The sequence below is a fragment of the Lycorma delicatula genome, chromosome 5, assembly GCF_047948215.1.
Source record: "Lycorma delicatula isolate Av1 chromosome 5, ASM4794821v1, whole genome shotgun sequence".
Classification (NCBI taxonomy): Eukaryota; Metazoa; Arthropoda; class Insecta; order Hemiptera; family Fulgoridae; genus Lycorma; species Lycorma delicatula.
Genome location: NC_134459.1, coordinates 59,756,305 through 59,777,694, shown reverse-complemented (window position 1 = coordinate 59,777,694; position 21,390 = coordinate 59,756,305). Strand labels below are relative to the sequence as shown.

At 31.1% G+C, this 21,390-nt stretch overlaps 1 protein-coding gene across 1 annotated transcript in view; it reads right to left on the bottom strand.

Moving 5' to 3' along the window:
* The window catches only part of LOC142325682 (endoplasmic reticulum aminopeptidase 1-like), a 75,149-nt gene that overhangs the window by 8,354 nt on the left and 45,405 nt on the right, over positions 1-21,390 (bottom strand). Inside the window, exons 9-15 of the mRNA XM_075367712.1 lie at positions 20,918-21,166; positions 17,327-17,485; positions 15,845-16,076; positions 11,809-11,992; positions 8,623-8,844; positions 4,281-4,423; positions 1,165-1,294 (exon numbers count right to left, since the gene is read on the bottom strand). Coding sequence (XP_075223827.1) covers positions 1,165-1,294; positions 4,281-4,423; positions 8,623-8,844; positions 11,809-11,992; positions 15,845-16,076; positions 17,327-17,485; positions 20,918-21,166 — 1,319 coding nt within the window. The remainder of the gene's footprint in view (positions 1-1,164; positions 1,295-4,280; positions 4,424-8,622; positions 8,845-11,808; positions 11,993-15,844; positions 16,077-17,326; positions 17,486-20,917; positions 21,167-21,390) is intronic.

Here is a 21,390-nt window from a genome sequence, read left to right as displayed (position 1 = left end):
TAAATCTTTTATAAGGACTCTTCAGGGTCTTGACTATGAGCAGAATTTCTTATTCTTCAAATTACTTTTAATGCCCTCTATAATTATTCCCACATACGTCAGGAATGGTGCAGAAGTTGTTTTCCAATGAGATAGGTAGACAGTTCAAAGCTTACCTATACCAGTTGAATTTTAATGGTTCTCAGTATAGTCTACCCGCCACCATTATGCGTTGGATTCTAATTAAAATCTGTGGACCCTTGATGATCCAGAAATATAACTAGCTAAGTTGCACTTGCTACATAAACAAGGAAACACTGGATCTGAAACAATAGGTCCTGAATTAATAAAGCTGCACTAACTGTTTGAAAATTGTATAAATCAATCAACTACTGCAAATTTTTCTTTTTAAAAATTTTCTTTTTCTTTTTAAAATTCTTTTAGATTTTTTTTAATGTAAACCATCTTTGTACAGAGGTGTTTAATTATTGATTTATGTAAAAAAAATCCCTCCATCTAGGGTTAGACTGAACTGTTTATATTCAACTGGAAATTTGAGTTGTTGAGTTCTATTTTCCACATAATTCTGAGGATGGGTGAAATTGTTCCTTTAGGAACCATGTACCTGTTCTTTGGGTGGGTTTTTGTTGGCCAACATAATCAATGACCAGAAATGTCCTACTCCAGTCAAGTGTTGTCTCTTGCTCCAGTGAGCATTTGACTCCAGTCAAATGCTCACTCTCTTAAGGGATTGATGTTTACTTGCTAACTGAAGCAGCCTTAAGTTTTCATCTGGATGGGGTTGTTTGTCTAATTATGTGATTCCTTTGAGGGCAAAGTGTTCTTCCTCATTATTCACCCCTTCTCCTTATCTTTTATCTTTTCTTCCCCATTTTTTATTCTGTGATTATAAATCAATCTACAAATGTATTAGGTCCATCTTGAAGATGCCAAGCCTATATAGCCAATGTCCTCTTGGTGTGACCTGATGCAAGGAGGGCACCTTTGTAACAATTTGGCTGTTGTCCTATCCAGTAACTGCACATTAAACTTAACGGTTAAACTATTGATAAATTGGCTAAAGCCAAGCCTCCTAATCATTCTGAAAGTACTGATACTCACAAATGCAAAGGAAACATATATAGTTGAAAATAAAAGAAAATATATTGCAAGGTTATTTATTACCGTTGTAATATCCAAGGATCTGAAGCAACACCAAGAACTCTTAATAAGACTTTACGTTCACTTGGTACTCGTGAATTGTTGTATTTAGCCCAGCAAAACTGCCACTCTCTTACACCACCGTACTTGATACCTTAAGAAAATAAATACAAAAATAAAACTAGCAAATACAAAATGAAACAACCATACAATTACATAATTGATTACAAATAATATGATGAATTTTTAACATTAACATTTACTGTGAAGCACTTTAAATATTAAGTGGGTTAAAAGGAGATCAAAGACAAAAATTATGAGATGACAAAAAGGGGAGCACAGGATAAACAAGATTGAAGAAGAAAAATTGTATCTTTAAGACTGGCAGCAAACTACAGAAAACTAATGATGAAGGATAAAATTAAGACAAATGTAATAAGTATTTCCCTAATAATAATTATTTGTTAATAATTCTTGATTGTTTTGTTCCATTATGCTTTTGTAGCTTAGTTGTGGAAGAGATGACCATGAATCTAAAACCACAGTTTTATTCTGTAGTTTATGGTGGCCAGTAGTAACTGCAGTGTGAAAGCTATGATCAACAGATATAACCATTTTTTTCTATTACCAGTTAAATCTATTACAGTAATTACAAAGTACCACAACTACTTTTTAAGTTTTTTATTTATTAAATGAAGTGCTATAAGAGGCATTTGTACCTCCTATAATGAACAAGTTTCCTGCTCCACTGGTAATAAAAATAATAATAAAATTGTTTAATTAATTACATAACTATGTAGAGTTGCATTTCTTACATTAATGTAAGAAAAATAATTCTAACATAGAATTTCTTTCAAAATAATTTTTTTCAACTTTTTGAATTATAATGTAATCTTGATTTTCTCCTAGCCCAAATGTCCTCCCCCAGAAAACTAAACATGCAAGTAAAGAAATAAATAAATAAAATAATTAACTTATGACAGATAATTAATTTCAAAGAAATTATAATATAGCTTTGTTGTCAAACTATTTCAATAATGGTACTTTATTTAGAAGTGTGTTCAGTGATGGTAGTTACTTTTCACTGACACTATACACTATCTGTAGAGATATTATATTGTCTTCAGTGACATACATTATTTCAAACTTATTAACTTCTTTGGTCACAAGGTTATTTAGAATGGCCATCATTTTAAAACATTTTTATTGATTCTGTTTGTTTTTTTATTGTACTGAGAATTTTTTATTATTTTAGTGAACTTTTTGGAAATGATTGTAAGTATGTGCTGTTATCTCTAGAGTAAATTAAGAATCTTGTTATGAACACCACTGTGCTAGAGGACGAGGTTCTAAATATTGTGTACAGTTGTAATTGAACATATTTTTAAATATAATCTTTCAAATAATACTTTAACAAAGTTTTCAGTGAAAATTAACTAAATTATATTTTTTAGGCAAAAATATTTTCTGAAGTATGCTTTTTTTATAACAAAAACTTTTCTAGTAAGTGATTATTAAAATGAGTTAAGTTGCTTCCAATTTAGCGGATTTAGAATGTATATTTAACTGCAAAACTGGGATAAAAAAAATAAGAAGATCGTTGAAATACCACAACCAGAAACCAATAAAATAAAATATTAGAGAGTGGGAGATGTTAACAAACCAAACTCCTGATATATATTCACTGTATTTATAAATGGGCAAAATATGGTAATGTAAATAATTGAACAAACAACTAGTCATCTGTAACAAACAGTTGGGTGGAGTATAAGAGAAATTCTTTAGAAATTGCTATTCTCAATACAAAAATAATGGATCTCATCAATTTCATCAACATGTACCAGAAGATCTAATTATTTTTAACTATTTTAATAAGTAAGAGGTGAGGACTACAGTTCAAAGAATAAGTATTTCATAAAATATTTCTTGATCAAGAATGAACCAAAAAATATAATCTAATGTAAATAACAGACATAATGGTAAAAATCATTCTATAGAATCTGATAATAAAAATTGAAAAGTGTGCAAACATGAAGATTACCAGGAGAGCCATCATATGTGTGTGAAAATACTAAGTTCACTTATGTATAACTAAAAATAGAAACTAAACTGTTTGATAGTAAAAAAATTATTTAAAATGCATTCCAATTACTAATATAGTATTCTTATTTATTAAGTGTACATGAGCCATAAATATGTGCCATTTCAACTCTGCTGCTGATTTATATTTTTGAAACAGATAATGTTTTTGTAGCATGTTTGTATCAGCAGTCATTTGTTGGCAACACTGGATTAGTGTTAAATATGACTGGTCTAGTATATTTATGTTAGTTGTTATGCCTAATTTAAATGAGATAAGTGCAAAAATAAATTGTACCATGAATTGTGGTGTTCAAGCACTTCATAAATAAATAGATATAACTTAAACAACAAATTAATCCATAACTTTTTAGTTGTTTTATCCCCTTTGTTTTACTTTTGTTTGCTCTTTTTATTTCTTTTTTTATTATTGGTATCAATGAAATTAAGTTGATCTCATTTTTAAGTTATTTAGAAGGGAATTTATTATTTTTTCTGTTGGAAATTATTTAATTAATTTTTTAGTTCCTGTTTTGGGAATAGTTAAATCATTAAATCCTTAAGGTTAAAGGTTAAGGTTAAATCCTTAAATCATTATTAGTTTCAAATAATGAAAGACAAATTTAGTGTTGAAATCCACAAAGAAGTTTACAATGTTTATTGTAATATTTATTTGATATGCATCAAATGTTATGAGTGAAGTTAAAGTATGAAAACTATATCATTTATTGCAAGAATACAGGATGAATGATTATGATAAAAAAATATAGGGGTCAACTGTCTCTGACTACAAATAATTTGTTGGAAAAAGTAAATAAAAAATTCTATGAAAACAAATGATTTACAGTTTCATAATTATTGAATGAATTTCAAACATTTTGTGTTCAGTAATTTACAAAATTTTAATTATAACGATTCAACTATAACTGGATTATGGAAATATATATAAAAGAGGAACATAAAATAATTATAAAACTGTGTAATCATGATGCAAATAGTATAAGGAAAATTAAATTAATTAGGTAGGTATTAAACACCTAATTTTATTTTTTAATACCTACCAGCAGAATAAACAACTTCTCTTAAATTAGGTGGAATTCTGATATTTTTGGTCATCCATTCTTCAAACTGATGACGAGCTTCTTTGACAGTCTCTTCAACATCACATAAAACAGCTGAAGCCAGTATATCAGATCTCATTAATCTTTAGTCGCATGAAAAGAGAAAAAATTAAATAAAAATAAAAACTCTATAACGAAAAATTTATACAATTTTATATAAAATTACAGATTTTTGAATCAAGCTCTTAAAATACAAACATAGGATTGACTGCTGATTTAATTTTATATGTAATTGAAAATGTTTTATTGAAGATATTAATATTTAACACATGATTTAAAAGACATCAGAATAACATGTTAACAATAAATAACATATTTAAATCTAGCTATAACATAGAAACCCTAGAAAAATCTTATATAAATAACTAAAGAGTACTGTACACCACGCTATTCAAACAGCACCATATCCTGCAATAATAAAATAGAAGTATATTATTACTGCTTTGCAGTTAAGAGATAAAAAAATTTTCTTTTATAAAATTATTAAGAATTATTGTTTATAAGCTAATTTATTTATTTATTTTTTTTACTGAAAGAATAAAAAACTGGCATAAAAATGCATTTTTAGAATTATAAAGCAGGCTAATGGTTATAAATAAAAATGCAGTTTTTGATTTCTGTAAAATGCACCCATGCACACGCACGCGCATGCACACACACACACACAACAAAAACACATGTTTAATTTATTAAATTAAGCCTAAATTAGTATTATTATTTTTCATCTAAAAAGAATAAAATTACATTATATTACTAAAAATGTACTGTTTATAGAAGATAAAACAGAATATATGTACGAGGCTCGGCTGATAAATTTTACACATATATACATGGGAATGAAAAGAGATATTGAAATAAAAACTGAATAAAAGTACAGTACCTTAGCTACAAAAAGCAGTATTTATTTTTCAATATAATCCCCATTTGCACTGATACACTCTTCCCAATTTGTGACAAGTTTTTGCATTCTGTCACTGAACAATTCTGGCGGTCTTTTCTTGGCTCCAAGTGCTTCCTTCACCTCATCGTTGGTGGTGTAATGATTACCTTTGAGATCTCTCTCTTGAGATGAAGGAAGAAGTGGAAGTCACACAGACCCAAATTCGGCAAGTATGGCTGATACGGAATAGGTTCAAACTTCAGTTTACAGAGAGTTTGCGTGGTACCCATTGTGCAAAGATTTTACAGCAGCCCAATTGCTCAATAATATGGCCTACACTCGTTCTTTAGATATGCCTAACTGAATAGCGATGCATTACTATTTTGAAGCAAATCATCCACCACTTTTTGATGTTTCTTGTCAGTTACAGAAACTGGTCGTCTGCTGCAAGATGCATCCTCAATCGTCACTTTACCAGCTTCACATTCGCGAAATTACAATGCCCACCTATTCACAGTACTCCTGTCAACAGTTTCACTATCATAAACCACTTTTAAATGATGAAAAATATTCATAGGATTCAGATTTTTTGCTGCTAAAAATTTGATCACTGCACGCTGTTTTAACCATGTTGACATATTGGCTGTACTTGACTCCATTTTAACTGCTACTGAAAATAAACCAGTAAAAAAATTTCAACGCATTATCACAGGTTTGTAGAGGGAAATTTTAGCTATCATGTGCTGCCACGCCCAAATTGATAGTACCTTTTGTCTCTGTGTAGCACGCTAGTGTAGAAAATTTATCAGCTGAGCCTTGTAGATAGGAATATTAATTAACTTTATAATAGTGATTATTAAAGTTTTCAATGCCTTTATTTAAAGCAATTATTTAATTTATATATTATTTTACAATTAAATCACAAAAAAAAAATATTTATACAGTACTGTAAAAAAGAAATGACAAATTTCAAAATGTAACGATTTTTTATTTTACGATGACATTTACATTACCTGCATGTAATTTAAAAGAGCAAGTTTGGGAAATATTTTTATCTAAGATTTGAAAATTGTCGCTAACACTTGGGAAAATATCAGGTGTGATGTTAATTTTGTAAAGATTCTCTCTTTCAGTTCATTGATAGTGCGATATCTCGTGGAGAAACTAACTTTTGAAATATCCTTATAAAAAGAAGTCATTATCCAAGAGACATAAAGAGTAAGCTAACCAATAAGTATTATATTATAATGAGAGATAAGGTGACCTGGAAACATATCATGTAAAATGAATACATTCTGTTGAGCTATGTGGCTCTATCTTATTGGAACCACATTTTTTGATAGTTCACCATGTTTAAGAGCTGAGACTGTAAATTCTCTACATCTCACTTTAGTGACTGTTTGTTATAGTTCCTGCTCATCCATTGTCATCTTCAAAGAAATGTGGGCATATAATTTGAAATGCTGAGATAGCATACTTTTCTGTGAAAATGGGTGAATGGTTTACTGTAGTTTTTTTTTACAGCTCAGTATCAATAAATCTGGTTGTTCACATTCCCATTATCATAAAAATTAAATTCATCACTCATAAAAAGTGTTTTTTTAGAAATACCAGGAATTGTGTTTCAGTTTAAAAAAGATTTCTGTAAAAATTTAAGCACTCAGTCTTGTCACAATCATCCAATTTTTTTTATGGTTGTTAACTTTTATGGTTGTTGTTAACTAGTGTAGATGCAACTAGTATAAAATATACCAAACAGTTTTGAGCATAAGAGCACAGTACACATTTTTTAACTGACTATCTGGGATGCTAATAAGCTGACTCCTGCACACAAACGACATTTCCAGGTTTTCTCACACTTGATGGTCTTCCAAGAGTTTGTCATTCAGGATTGAGCCTGCAGAATAGAATTTTTCAACCTGCAAAAGAATTGAGTTACGGCATGGTGCACTATGAGAATTACAGTGCACTTTAAATTGCTTTTGTATAGTTGTAATTAATTTACTTTCAATGAAAATCTTGATGTATACAACATGATAATGTATATTCCATCACTGATCCTTTCAATGACTGATGAATGCAAATATAAATGAATCCATGTCTATGCTTTTATCCCTTCTGCTTAATAAATAAATCCTACCAACCTTAGCAAAATTACACCAGAAAGAAATTTGGCAATTCCTTTTCATAGACCTTATAGCTACTAACTCTTCAAATGAACAAAGATGCATGATTGTTATTTCATTAACATAAATTTATGATGATAAAAATATACATCCGATATCTGAATTTAACTTCCTTGAAAAAGCACTGCTAATCAAAAATATTCCACTTTATCTAAATAATAAATAGTCAAACCTAAGCACAACACTGATAAATACAAAATATATACAATTTTTTCAGTGTCTGAAAAAACATTTTACGATCTTCAAGAAAAATAAACTACATACAATTAGAAAGACAGTGCATCTAGAAAATTAATTACATAGGAAACTCAAAGATGAGTATCAGGTATGTAAGAGGGAACAGCAAGATGCTGATTCACCTTGTGGAGGTTGATAACATTAATTCCTTCAAATATCCTACTTGTTCATATTAAATTACACATACATATATATTACATTTTATTAATATAAACCACCTAGAACAGAATACTGAGATATGAAGACGTTTCATACTTTAATTTTACCATGAAAGTACTTTCGAGGGATCCTGCACCCTTAAAGTTTATTCTACAAGTTTAACTAAATATTTCAATCATGACTGAGAATGCAGGATCCAGCAAAACTATTTGTATGTAAAAGATTAAGGTAAGATATGTCTTATCCCACTATTCTGTACTAGGTGGTTCATATTAATAGAGTTTAAAATATAATTTAACAGTACAGAGGAATGTAATGAATCTTAAAAAAAAATTAATTTCAATAAAATAATTAATTTTATTTAATTTTAGTAAATATATATATATATAAATGAAGTAACCAATAAATGACAATAAAAGATAAGAGTGTTTAACTAATTCATAACAGTCTTTTAAAACTAATCAAAATAATTTAACCTCTGTCAAATCATTAACGAGAATAATGTTATTACTTTAACCAAATATATACCACAGTAAAAGGAGACATTTTCAGTACTGACCAAGTTACATATGTAATTTTGAATGTTTAACTCTGACAAGTAATGTTTTAAAACTTAAATACTGATCTGTATTCTTGCTATTATGAAATGAATAAAACTTTTGGTCTAGTAAACATCAAGTATTGCCAAGACTTTGTACAGCACCTAATGATGACATTAGAGGTCAAACCAATCTAGATCCCTAGATTGGTTAATAATGACTGTACATGATGACATCTAAAACAATACAAAACATGTTCATAAATGAAAATAATGTATTACTTTTGCAGATGCGTTCCTGTATCATTCCATCCAAGTGAATGAGCAGTTGGTCCCAAAAGATGTTTCATATATTGCAAGAATAGACGATATGGTGCTGCTTCTGATAAGTACTTGCTCCAAGCTTGGAAATGTTCAAGAGCAGTTGCCCATGGAACATAGTCACGTTCTTTTAATAAATAAAGAGACAATTCAAGAGCTGTTGTCACATTCAACACACCAGCTCTGGAAACGAAAAATTAAATACAAATAATATTAAAATTGTTATTAAAATAATAATTACTATTATCTTTCCTGCTAAGATTACTTTAGTTTCTATGTTGAGTACTGTTTACCTTTCTTAGCTTCATTCTTACTCTAAGTACAGATACTGAGTACCAGTACAATAAGTTTTGACAATGGAGTGGTTCTAAAACAGGTCAACATGTGATAGAAGATTAAAACTAAGAAAGATAAAAAGTACTCAACACAGAAACAAATAACATTACTTAATAATGTTATTAAGTAATAATAGTATAATGTTATTTTAATCTATGAAATAGATTTAGAAAGTACTAAAACCTAACTTAGCTGAACAGATGGGTTAGAGATAGAGCCCAATTAACTGGTCTCCAATGCCTGATTTAAAGCTCCTCAATTACTGTTTATGGAATTATATAAAGTAATTAATTAGTAAGAAAGATATTACATAAAAAAAAATAATTAATGAATGGAATTTTTCAAACATCTCAATTTATTATTTTTAACGATTGTTTTATTGTTAATAGAACCATCTTTATTATAGCACTAGGATGTAAAGTTGCTGAAGAATAAAAGTGGAAATTTTGAACAGTCTCTTTCAGATGCAGTGAAATTTTTTTTGCTTAAATGTTAATACTGATTGATTTATTTTACATTCTACAGGTATCTGGATAACAAGTGCAGCTTTCTTGAATTAAGATCACAGGCAGCTGCATTTCTCATCTGGGTAATGAGTACACCTGTAGATAATCCCTGTGTTGTTACAGTCTTAGATTGGCAGGTTATGATGTATTGTTAAGCAGAATTCAGGAATAGAAAAAGAAGATATAAGTTGATAATTATGATGATACAGCCTGGCCAGTATTGAGGAATGCCAGGGGTGACCGTGGTGGGTTACGCACATGTCCTTGCCTTAGTGGTATGGGTTGACACAGTTCATCAGGCTACCGTTAAGATATGCGATGCTTATCAAGTCATCAAAGAGTAGATGGCAGGAGTGGGCCTCACACTTGCCCCTGATAAAACAGAGATTTTAGCAGTTTCTTTTGCCAAGATACGTCGGAAGCTGAGACTTACTTTAGAGGGAAGATGGATCAAAGCCAGAACTGTGATTAAATACTTTGGGGTCTGAGTCGACACAAGGCTCTGGTTTGGAACACAGAACATTGAGATTGGTTGCCTGTCTCCTGCCCAACTGCGGTGGCCCGACCCAGTTGCGAAGGAGACTGCTGGTGGGAGTTGCATATGCCACAATGTTGTATGAAGCCGAATTGTGGGGGAGCAAAATATTTAAGATGATTCAAGGCTTCACACAGAAGATGCTGTCTATGGATAATCTGTGCTTATCGCACAGTTTCTAAGGAGGCGGCCGAGGTCTTGGCTAAACTTTTACCTATAAACATTGTACTGCAATGTCGGAGATATTAGAAGCTGATACTGAAGAACTCATCGCTCGCTGGCTTGCTCTTTAATGCAGTTCCTGGCGGCCCATGGAGGCTCTAGAGCTTATTTGTACAGATTCTGTTTGGACCAGTTGGACCTTTGTCCCACGTGTGCTGAGGAGGAGACTTCTTTACATGTTAACTTTAGTTGTATACAATTTGAGAATGAACGCCAACAGATGCTGCAAGCCTTGGGCACAGAGGTCATGTTTAATCCAGAAGACACTTGGAGAATTATGATGAGAGGACCCCTAGAATGGGAAGGATGTAGAGGACTATGTTAAGAAAATGAATGACAGATTACATTTTTTTTTATGGGCGAAAAATGATTTGGTGTTATCATTGCCCAAAATGAAATTTTATAAAAAAAAAAACTAGAAAAAAACTAGAATTACCTTAGAAAAACTAATACACTACAATGCAACTAATATCACATCTAAAATTTATTTTTAAAAAGCTTATAACTAATATCACAGTGGGAAACATAATAAGGTAAAATTTACTTGAAAGAAAACAAAACAAAAAATGTAAAAAAATTAAATAAACATTGATAAATTTAATGGAGTCTGAGAGTGGTGTAAAAGGTTCTTTGTCAGATACAGAATAAAAAATATGAAAAAAATCATAAAAATTAAATGAAGAAAGAAATACTTTAAAATAATTTTTCAACACTAGAATAAAAAATATATCACAATTTTATATTTTGTGTAAAATATTAACGCTTTGTAAAAATAGCAACACCCAGTCTAAACTTGTCATTATTGCCAACAATTTGGTAAATGTTTCTATGTAATTTAAATTCATTATATTATTTAAATTTTTGCAGGTCGATAAGGAATTCAATGCCAGAGAGTGCTGGGCTGGACAGGCCTGCGGCTGAGCGCTTAGAGGGCCCCCCCGAGTGTGCAGGGATCGTCTTTGTGCAATGAGGCCATGGGCACTCTGCATACTGGCATCTAATGGCTGTATACTTCTCCTGTCAGAGGTAACGCTTCAAGAGCAATTCCAGAAAGGGGAAGGAAAAAATTATTGAGGAACCAATATGCTAAAATTCTGCCAGCCTTCAATAGTCAACCAAAGAAAGATAAATAAATGATATTTATTTACAAACTATTTTTGTTAGCAGATCTGGGATTTGCTAACAAAAATAGTTATAGACAAAAATGATTAAATCCAATTTTGTGCAAATTACACATACTGGTACAGTCCAGCATATTGCAAATACAACAATCTAGTCATATCTCAGTATTTTTGGGCATTAACACATACAAACTTAATACTTCATCTGAAATTGTCTATAACAGCAACCTATCCAGTTTTTCTTCATTCTTCATCTGAAAAAAAAATGATTTCATCTTAACATTCACTACTATGTTTTACTACAAGTATGTTACTCCAGTTCAGAGCTGTCAAAATAGTCAAAGTACATTAATTATATGTTAAATAATAACTATCAAGATGCATATACAAGATAATTAATAAATTTATGTGAAAAATATAAACAGACCTGCACAGTGTAAAAGCATCATCAAGAAGGCTGGCACGATCAGGTGGACTAAATATAGTGTGATTTCTCTTGAGCGCAGCTATTATAAAATTCCACGTTGCATCATCGTAAGTTACTCTATAGAAACCTGACTGATTTACGTTTGCTTTCAACCATTCTACTTCATTATCGACTTCAAATCGAACTGGTAAAATCAAAAAAAAAAAATAAATAAATAAATTCTTGTTTAAAATAATTAACATTAACTCCAACGCTGAATTTATGGAACCATAAGTGTTACATGTATAAATTATACATACAAAAAAGTGCACAAAACAAGTTTTTACAAGCTGACACTATATTTAATCACTTAAAAAATCACACACACACACACACACACACACACACAGATATATATATATATATATATGCACACACGCACATGTGCGCGCATGATTTACATTTCTTCCACTCCCACTAATAGGTTCAATAAGTCTCTGAACAAGTGAATTTGGTTTCTGGTTCACTAGGTGATTCTGACCTTCAGGCTGTTTACCTAAATACATGAAAAGATTGAGAATTAACCAAAGAGAGCACTTTAAGTCTGTATTTAGCAGATTTGTTCTGCACATACTGGTGAAAAGAGCACCTGCCTCTAAAGCTCCATAACATTTCATCAACTGTTGTATATTCACCCACTGAAAAATTCTCCTTGCACTTTCCAACTATGTACTTGAACATTTCCTGTAAATGAGCAAATTAATCCTGAGCCAATCTCAGATTGTGATCTGTTTTATCATCAAACCTTAGGGCTCTTAAAACTGAAATTGCTTTCGGGACATAGTATAATTAAAAATTTGCACAATGGTATCCTCTTTGTTCCAGAGTTCTTCAATATGCAAGTGCGAAGATTTTAATACCCCCTGCATAGTAAAGTAACCCAAACAGGGCTTTAATTTACTCAATCCAAGTATTATTTGCATCCCTTTCCCTGCATAGTTTCCATTTGTAGAATCAATGTACGAGGGTAAGTCAATTATTACCCGCAATGTATAAATTTTATTGCAATACAAATAGGAAATTTACATGTACATCATCTTCCAAACTTAGTCCCTTTGCATTTCAACACACTTGGTCCATCATTGCACAAGCTTCCTGATACCCTCATAAAAGAAGGTTTCTGGTTGAGCTGTGAGCCAGGAATTCACCGCTTCTTTTACTGTTTCGTCTGAGGCAAATCGACGGCCCCTTAATGCCTCTTTGAGTGGACCAAACAAGTGGTAGTCAGAAGGGGCAAGATCAGGACTATACGGAGGATGAGCCAGTACTTCAAAGTTGAATTTCTGGAGTGTTTCAGCAGTGTGGGCAGCAGTATGTGGATGGGCATTGTCGTGCAACAACACAACACCTATCAACAGCAATCCTTGGCATTTGCTTTGGATTGCAGGCTTCAGCTTGGCAGTAAACATCTCACTGTAACGCGCACTGTTTATTGTTTTGCCTCTTTCCTCATAATGTTCCAGTACTGGGCCTTATGAGTCCCAAAAAACCGTAAGCATCAGTTTTCCTGCAGATGGTCAGGTCTTAAACTTTTTTATTTGCAGGGCGAATTGGATGTTTCCATTCCATACTCTGCCGTTTACTCTCTGGCTCGTAATGAAGAATCCATGTTTCATCACCAGTGATGATTCTGTCTAAGAAGATTCATTACCATAGCGATCCAAATGTTTTTGGCAGATGTCCAAGCGTGTTTGTTTATGCAACTGTGTGAGTTGTTTTGGGACCCATCTTGCATAGACTTTATGAAACCCAAGTCTGCTGTTAGATGATTTCGTAGGCAGAACCATGACTACTTTACAGATGATGTGCCACTTCATCAATAGTTACTCGTCTGTCTAAGAAAACCATGTCACATGCACGCTCAATGTTTTCCGCAATTGTGGTGGTAAATGGTCGTTCAGCTCCTTCGTCATGCGTAACACTTGTGCGATCATTTTTGAATTTTTCAATCCATTTGTAGACACTTCATTGCAGCAACACACTGTTCCCGTACTGTACCGAAAGTACTAAATTGCGGACAATAATTGACACCCTCATAAATATTTGTATAATATACTATTTTTTTAATATCATCAGTAAAAAAACACTGCCAGGCTTCCAGTGGAATATTAGCTTGTATTGCCATGCCCTTCCAACCAGGCAGGTGAAAAACTATGCCTGGTGCGCACTAATTGTGTAGGCTCAGTTTTTTCCATTTTGTGTGGTCCTTTCCAATATAATATCCTTGGTAGGGTAAACAAATTTCATCTTCCAAAGTGCTATTGTCAGCAGTCATCATTTTGTATTTTTTCCTCTGAACTCTGTTCCGTATCCGTACTTTTTCATGATTGTCAGCTTCTTTTTCTTCAGGATCAATGTTGTTACCAATATCACTTAACTCCTCTGGAAAACCATCCTCTGAAAATTCGTCCTTTTCCAAACACTGAAGAATTGATCGTTCATTCATGTTACTAAAATGTTGTAAGCATAATAGGTGAATAATACTCAGTAATTAATTTATAAAAATATATAGTCATAAATATCCAAAGTCAAAAGCAAAAAATATTACACACTGCTGCAAGGTTTTCAATAAATGCAAAAATATTATTTTGGACCTAAAACTTATTTTAAATAAATAAATGTTTTTGGTCTTAAAACTTTCCAATAGCATCTCATAGTATATATCTTTTTAAAACATAAAAAATTTTGAAGTTGCAAATTTGTATATGTATATGATGAAGTACCCACATATCTTTAAAAGCAAAAAAATAAAATATGAGTTCTGTTTAAAAAATAACCGAACGTTTTTAATTACACACCAACGGAGATATTTAGTGACATGTGGTTGGCAGCATTGTGTTCCGCATAACCTCCTTTGCAACCATATCTTTTTGGATTGTTGATATTTCATTTAGTTTTTGTGTTATTGTTATTTGAGTGCAACGTGTTTAAATGTTAGCGATTTTTTTTTAAGTGTAGGTGATTTTTGTAATGTGCAATTTTTGGGAGCAATGATACAATGTAAAATTTTGCTTGACACTGGGGAAAACTTTCACAGAAACGTTTCAATTTTTAAACAAGCTTACGGAGATGATGCTCTGGACTGTAAGCAATGTTACGAATGGTTTCACGATTTAAAAGTGGTCGTCAGTCGATGACCCTTGACCAGAAAGGCCTTTGACTTTTACTGATAACACCCACGTTTAAACAAAACAATGATCTGGTGCGTGCAAATTGCTGACTGACTGTCAGAGAACTTGCAGAAGAGGTTAGCATCTCAACTGGATAATGGCATGACATTTTGAGTGAATAATTGAACGTGCAACTTGATGCAGCTAAGTTTGCTCCTTGTTTGATGACCAAACGGTAGAAAGAACATCCAAGTGGATGTTTGTCGGCAACTTCTTGAACAAGCTGATGAGGATGAAACATTCATGCAAAGGAACATAACAGTAGAAGAAAGCTGGGTGTATATGGTTATGACACTGAGACAAAAGTTCAATGCCATTTTGAAACTATTGATGGCATTAAAACAAATTTGTCATGATGGACCTTAAAGGCCATTTCAAATGAAACTATCCAGGATTACTACTCGTGAAGTGGAAAAGCTACACAGCTGGGAAAAGTGTGTAAATAGGGAGGGGAGTACTTTGACGGGGACAAGGACCAATATCTGTCAAATTAATAATAAAGATCAAATAATAATGATAATATTGGATTTGCTAATATTTATATTATTTTTAATAATAAGAAAAGAATAATTAGTATATAATTAAAACTTTAACGAATAACAATATCTGTAATAATTATAGACAAGATAAGAATAATTAGAAAATAATCGACAAAAACAAATCAAATGTAAGGTTGGTCAAGTGTTCATAATGCAAATTAAAATAATTGTATATATGAAATTCAAGATAAATAAGATATTGATTTTTTTTTTTAATTTAAGTAAACTGGAATATTTTAGATTTATTATAGTATTTCTTCTAAACAATAACAAAATTCAGGGACTTACCATCAGTCATATTCATCCAGACAATTTCTTCAACATCTGGGGCAGTATCAGTAAAAAATGTAAGTGGAATGTACCATTTATAATTGTAGATTGATGGTGGGTGACTGATATTTCTGTTTTGTGGGTCAGGTGTTAATAAAAACCGATTCTGAGTTGCAGTAACTGTGCTACCTTCTTTACTTATTGACACCAATGGAAATCCCATTTGTCCAGTCCACGTATCCATTATTGTCTGTAAAACATAATAAATTAATGTCAATATTAGATGTTTGTACATAATGAAATAACAATAAATATAAATGTAACAAGATGTCACCTCTCTTAAACAGAAATAATTTCAATTTAAAAATATTCTGAAACATGTATAATCATCCAAGGCAACATAATCATACTGCCTTTTCATATAGATTACACATGATCTAACATGTATGATCATATCAACTGACAACTTTCACAAAGAAATCAGAGCAGTAAAATATATATCATAATGTTATGATAATAAACTCATACTTCTAAACAAAGTATAGAAATGACAAATTTTGGAAAATAAATAAAAAAATAAAAATATACCTAGTACAGAAAATGTTTCAATGCAAAATATACATAAAAAATGTCCAATATTTTCAAGAATGAAGGCTACTTAGTAGATTTAAACTATAAACAAATACACAATATATCCAATAATGAATAAAAGATAAGTTGATAAACATAAAAACAAAGAAGCACACAAATTAAACTGAACACAATGGTATGAATACTACATAGGACAGCAGATCATATGCACATTCATTCACAGAAATAAACAAATTGAATTGTTTAGCAGAGAAAATCTGTTGGTCTCCACATATGTCTAAAAAAAATTAGATTTTACGATTAAAAAAAAATTAGATTAGAAAGTGCATGGCAGGACATGTATTATTTACTTACCAAAAGATCATTACAACACCAGACATAAAATGAAATATATATATATTTAAAAATAACCTTTCATAACTAGGGCAGTTTTCTATAAAAAAAAAAAAATTCACTCTAAATACTAATATTATTTAACTATTTTCATTTTATGATGTATAAAAAGCAACTCTTCAAACATATGTGTTACGTTTTATAGCATAGACTAAAATTAATAAACTGGGTGTAGAACGAAAGCAAATTATAAAAACTATACATGAAGATGAATAAAATACAGAACAGAAAACTAACTAAGATGCAGTTTGTACTATTAGAGAAATTGCAGAATAGAAAGAAATGTACTACTTAGATATGTATCAAATATAGGTTGGCTGACTGTGTAGAGTTCGAATGCTGGTTCTCAATCAGTTTATTTTAGGTTCAATACTCACCAAGGATCTCATTAATTTTCATTTATAATTTCATTTATCTTATTTTAATATGATAAGATTATAAAAGTAAAAGTAGAAAAAAAATAAAAAAGTAAATGACCAAAAAATTTAAGTTTTCTACAATATGAGTAATTTGTACCTTCACATGTATTGATTGATTAGCATGTTTGCTAAGTACATCCCATAAATCTTTTGTATCAGCATTGCTGAATTTATGTATATTGAGATAATCATTAAGACCGCTACGGAGAGTATCTTGTCCTAAAAATTTATCCAGCATGTATAATAACGAAGCTCCCTGAAAAAAATTCTTAATTTTTAAATACAATTAAAATAGTTTTGAATTATAATTTATAAAAAAAAATATTACACAAGATATTATAAAAAGGTGAATAATCTAATAAAACTAAAAAAAATTATTTAATTTTCTAGGTAAAAATGTTCTAGGTATAAAAGGTAAGACTATCTAACATGACAGTGTAGATCTCATGTTTTGATAAGCAATTACTCTGATTTTGAAGTTTCCCTAATGAAGAAGACTAATCAGGTTCAGCTTCATTGTTTATTCTAATCATAACATTGTTTGAAACAGTTATTTCTAAATGTTTTACAACAATTTTGTCAAGTTTTAAAAAGTAAGAAGCAAGCTAATTTTATACTTTTTTATTATACTGAATTCAATGACTTGACTTCTTGCATTAATTAAATGAAATGTATATAAATGATCTTGGAGCAAGATAAGTGACTTTTTTAAGTTGCATAAAAGGTTCAAAAAAGATTGAAAGAAAGTGACAAACAACAAACAGCTGGCTTTCTCAAGTATGTTAACATTTGAGAAAATTTGGAAAAAAATATTTAACTCAGTTAAGCCTGACCCATGTCTTTGCATTCAAATGATCATATACAAAAATACAATTACACAAATTATATTTTGATTGTTGAAGTATGAAAAAAATCAGTCTGAAAATGGTCCCCAAGAATCTTAGAAGAAAAATACCTATATAAAAATTTTCTGTGATATTTTAGTGAGGATATGTGTAAATGAACAATTGGGTTGGCTAATAAAAGTCACTGTGTGTGATGAACTTTGGGCTTTTAGTATTGTTTAGAAAGAAAAGGACAATCTCCATTACAAATTAATATCATATTGGCATTTCATGTGATTGGTTGTTACCTGCAGGCACTGGAAAACATATGGGTTTCTGTCAGTGGTTCATGTCATCACTAATGCCAGATGGGGAAGAACTCCGTGATTGGTTTTGGTTTGACAAGGCATGGTTCCACCTTGACGGATATATGAATGCAAAAAATTCACGCATTTGGTATATGGAAAATCCACATCAGCTGCAAGGGTCAAAAAGTGGCTTGGTGTGCAATTTCACGTAGGCAAATCTTCAGGACATTCTTTCGTGGCATAGTGAACAGTGAATGCTACATACAAATGGTACAACAATTTGTAAAAACTACACCTTTCTTTTTCTGTTCAGCCTTTGGAACCATCATAAGGTATTACTTCAAAGGATGAATGAGGAAGATATATATCAAACACTATACCTGTAGACCAGCTGGAGTACAACTGGTTTCAGCAGGGCAATGTTATGGCTTATACAGCGAACAATGAAAAAAAAATGTCCTATGTAATGAGTGTTTTCATGGACAAGTGATTTCAAAGGGGTTGTGGCCCCTCAGTCTCCTAATTTATTCCCTCCTGACTTCTTCTTGTGGGGATACCTTAAGGATGCTGCTTACAAAACTCATCCTCACAACATTCCTGAATTGTAGAGCAAAATTGAACGACATGTCATTGCAGTTCCTCAACAAACATTACACGTGTTTAAGAGTGTGCAACATCACATTCAATTATGTGAATTGCATAATTTTTCACTTTCAACAACTATTGTAACTTACTCATTTTTCCATAAGGTTGCGGGACTTTTTGAACACTGTATAAACAGTATTCCATGAAAAACTGGAGAAACTTTCAGGGCATGTTCTATGTGAAAATAATGAAAAAAGTTCATATACACATAGGTCTGGAAATGCTTTGTTTTTGAGTTACAGCAAGCAAAATATTTCACCTGGATTTTAGCTCTTCTAATAAAAAGAAGCTCTACTGTAATTTTTGGGACTCATATTAAGACGTAAAGTTTGTGGTTTCTTATGTAATTTTAGCTGAGAAATAGGATAAAACAGGTCCCAGAATTTTAAGATATCCAACATAAAACATAAATTCAGTGTTGAATAACAAGTTTTTATTAGGTTTGTAATACAATAGCTTTGTTAAATGACTAATAAATGCCATTTATTAGTGCCAAAACTTGTTCAGAAATTAATCCCGAGAAAATTAATGTAAATAGTGTCAATAAAAAATATATAAAAACTTTTAAAAATCAGATTTTTACTGAAGCAAAACAGATGAAAAATAGATGGAAAGTCATATTATTCATTCTGTACTTATTAGATATTCTTTTTAAAAATAAAAATGCTAATTATTGAAAATAAACAGATTTAGTTTCCAACATAGATTTCACATTAACGTTTGGTGTGGTATTATGTATGACAAAATTCAGGGACCATTTGTTTTCAATGAAAACCTTATGGGAGATGCATATGTTCATTTCTTGAAAAATAGTTTTCCGGCTCTTTTGGAGGACATACCTTTACAAACTAGGTTGCAATTGATTTTCCAGAAATTACGATTCATTGCCACATTTTTCATCACTTGAATGCTAATTTCTCAACTGTATTGGACATGGTGGACCAACCAATTGGCAACCACATTAAGTCAGCTGACTTAATGCCACTAGATTACTGCATTTGGGGCCATATGAAAATGACAATATACCAACAAAAAGTTAATATTAAGGAAGAGTTACTCATTAAAAAATGAAATGCTACTGAATTTATACAAAATGATCCTGAAATGTTATGGAAAGCTAGATAAGATAGAAAAAACAAAGAAAAGAAATGTATACATACCCATTCAGTATAATATTGTCGCACTATTATTACATGGTATATAAAGGAGGATTTAATTTAAATGACAAAGAATGATATGATGTTTTTATGTAATTTGTAATTTTAACTGCTGATGAAATAATTACTTCAAAAGCACTCCAGTTTTGGTAAGTGCTCTTACTTTTGACTGTATCTGGTGGTTTTGATGCTATAATTAATTAAATTATATACAAACATATATTTTCCTTTCTTTTTTTCTATCTTATCTGAAAGTTACATTATTCAACAAATTTGTTACATAACCTAGTTCAAAATATGAATAAAAAGTAAAGAACTGACTGGTGAAAGAAGAAAGGATAGATTACATGTGATGTAAATAAAATATCTTTATATAAAGATATCTGCATTGATCAAAACTAGATTGTTACATTAAAATGAAAAATTCTATGTTAAACTATTTTATTACAATTTATATTTCATTGTTCTATCTAATAGCAATGAACCTTAAAATAAAAATTTGAAAAAACAAAGAAAAGACATTTGGCTGTAATTGTGTCACAAAAAGACAAAATGCCAAAGGGTAAGTTAATACAGAGCTTTACCTTGTTTGGTTAATTATTTGTAATTATTATTAAAACTTTGTTTTTTCTTATATCATATTAACATAAGACAAGAATAAAGCCTATTTTTTACTAGTTAAAAATACATTTAATATTTATAGCAAATAATAATTACACAGCTAATTCAAATAAAAATGAATTGATAAATTTACCTTGCTGTAAGAAATAGAATCAAATATAGCTTCAATTTCAGTCGGATCGTAGACTGCAACAGATATTGGATGGCTTGTAGAAAGAGCATCTAGATTGAGTCCAGGTTGAGTCTTATCAAGGACGAACTGTTCCATCATATTCCAACCAGGCATGACATGATCGACCCCAAAGTACTCCAGAAAACTGGCGAAGCCCTCATTCAGCCATAGATCGTTCCACCACTGCATCGTCACCAGGTTCCCGAACCACTGAGCAAGGCCACGGGTAGCACAACCACTCACTAGAAATTTCAAACCTATCCCCTGGTCATAATCGCAGATATGCATGCTTTTCCTACCTATCTACAACCAACACTAAGGTAGGCCCATCTATACTACAATGCCTTACAGCATGCATATCTTGTCCATTTTATTACCAAATGCCTACATATAGCCAGTGTTTTAGCTAAATATATACAAGCTACCAATTGTGA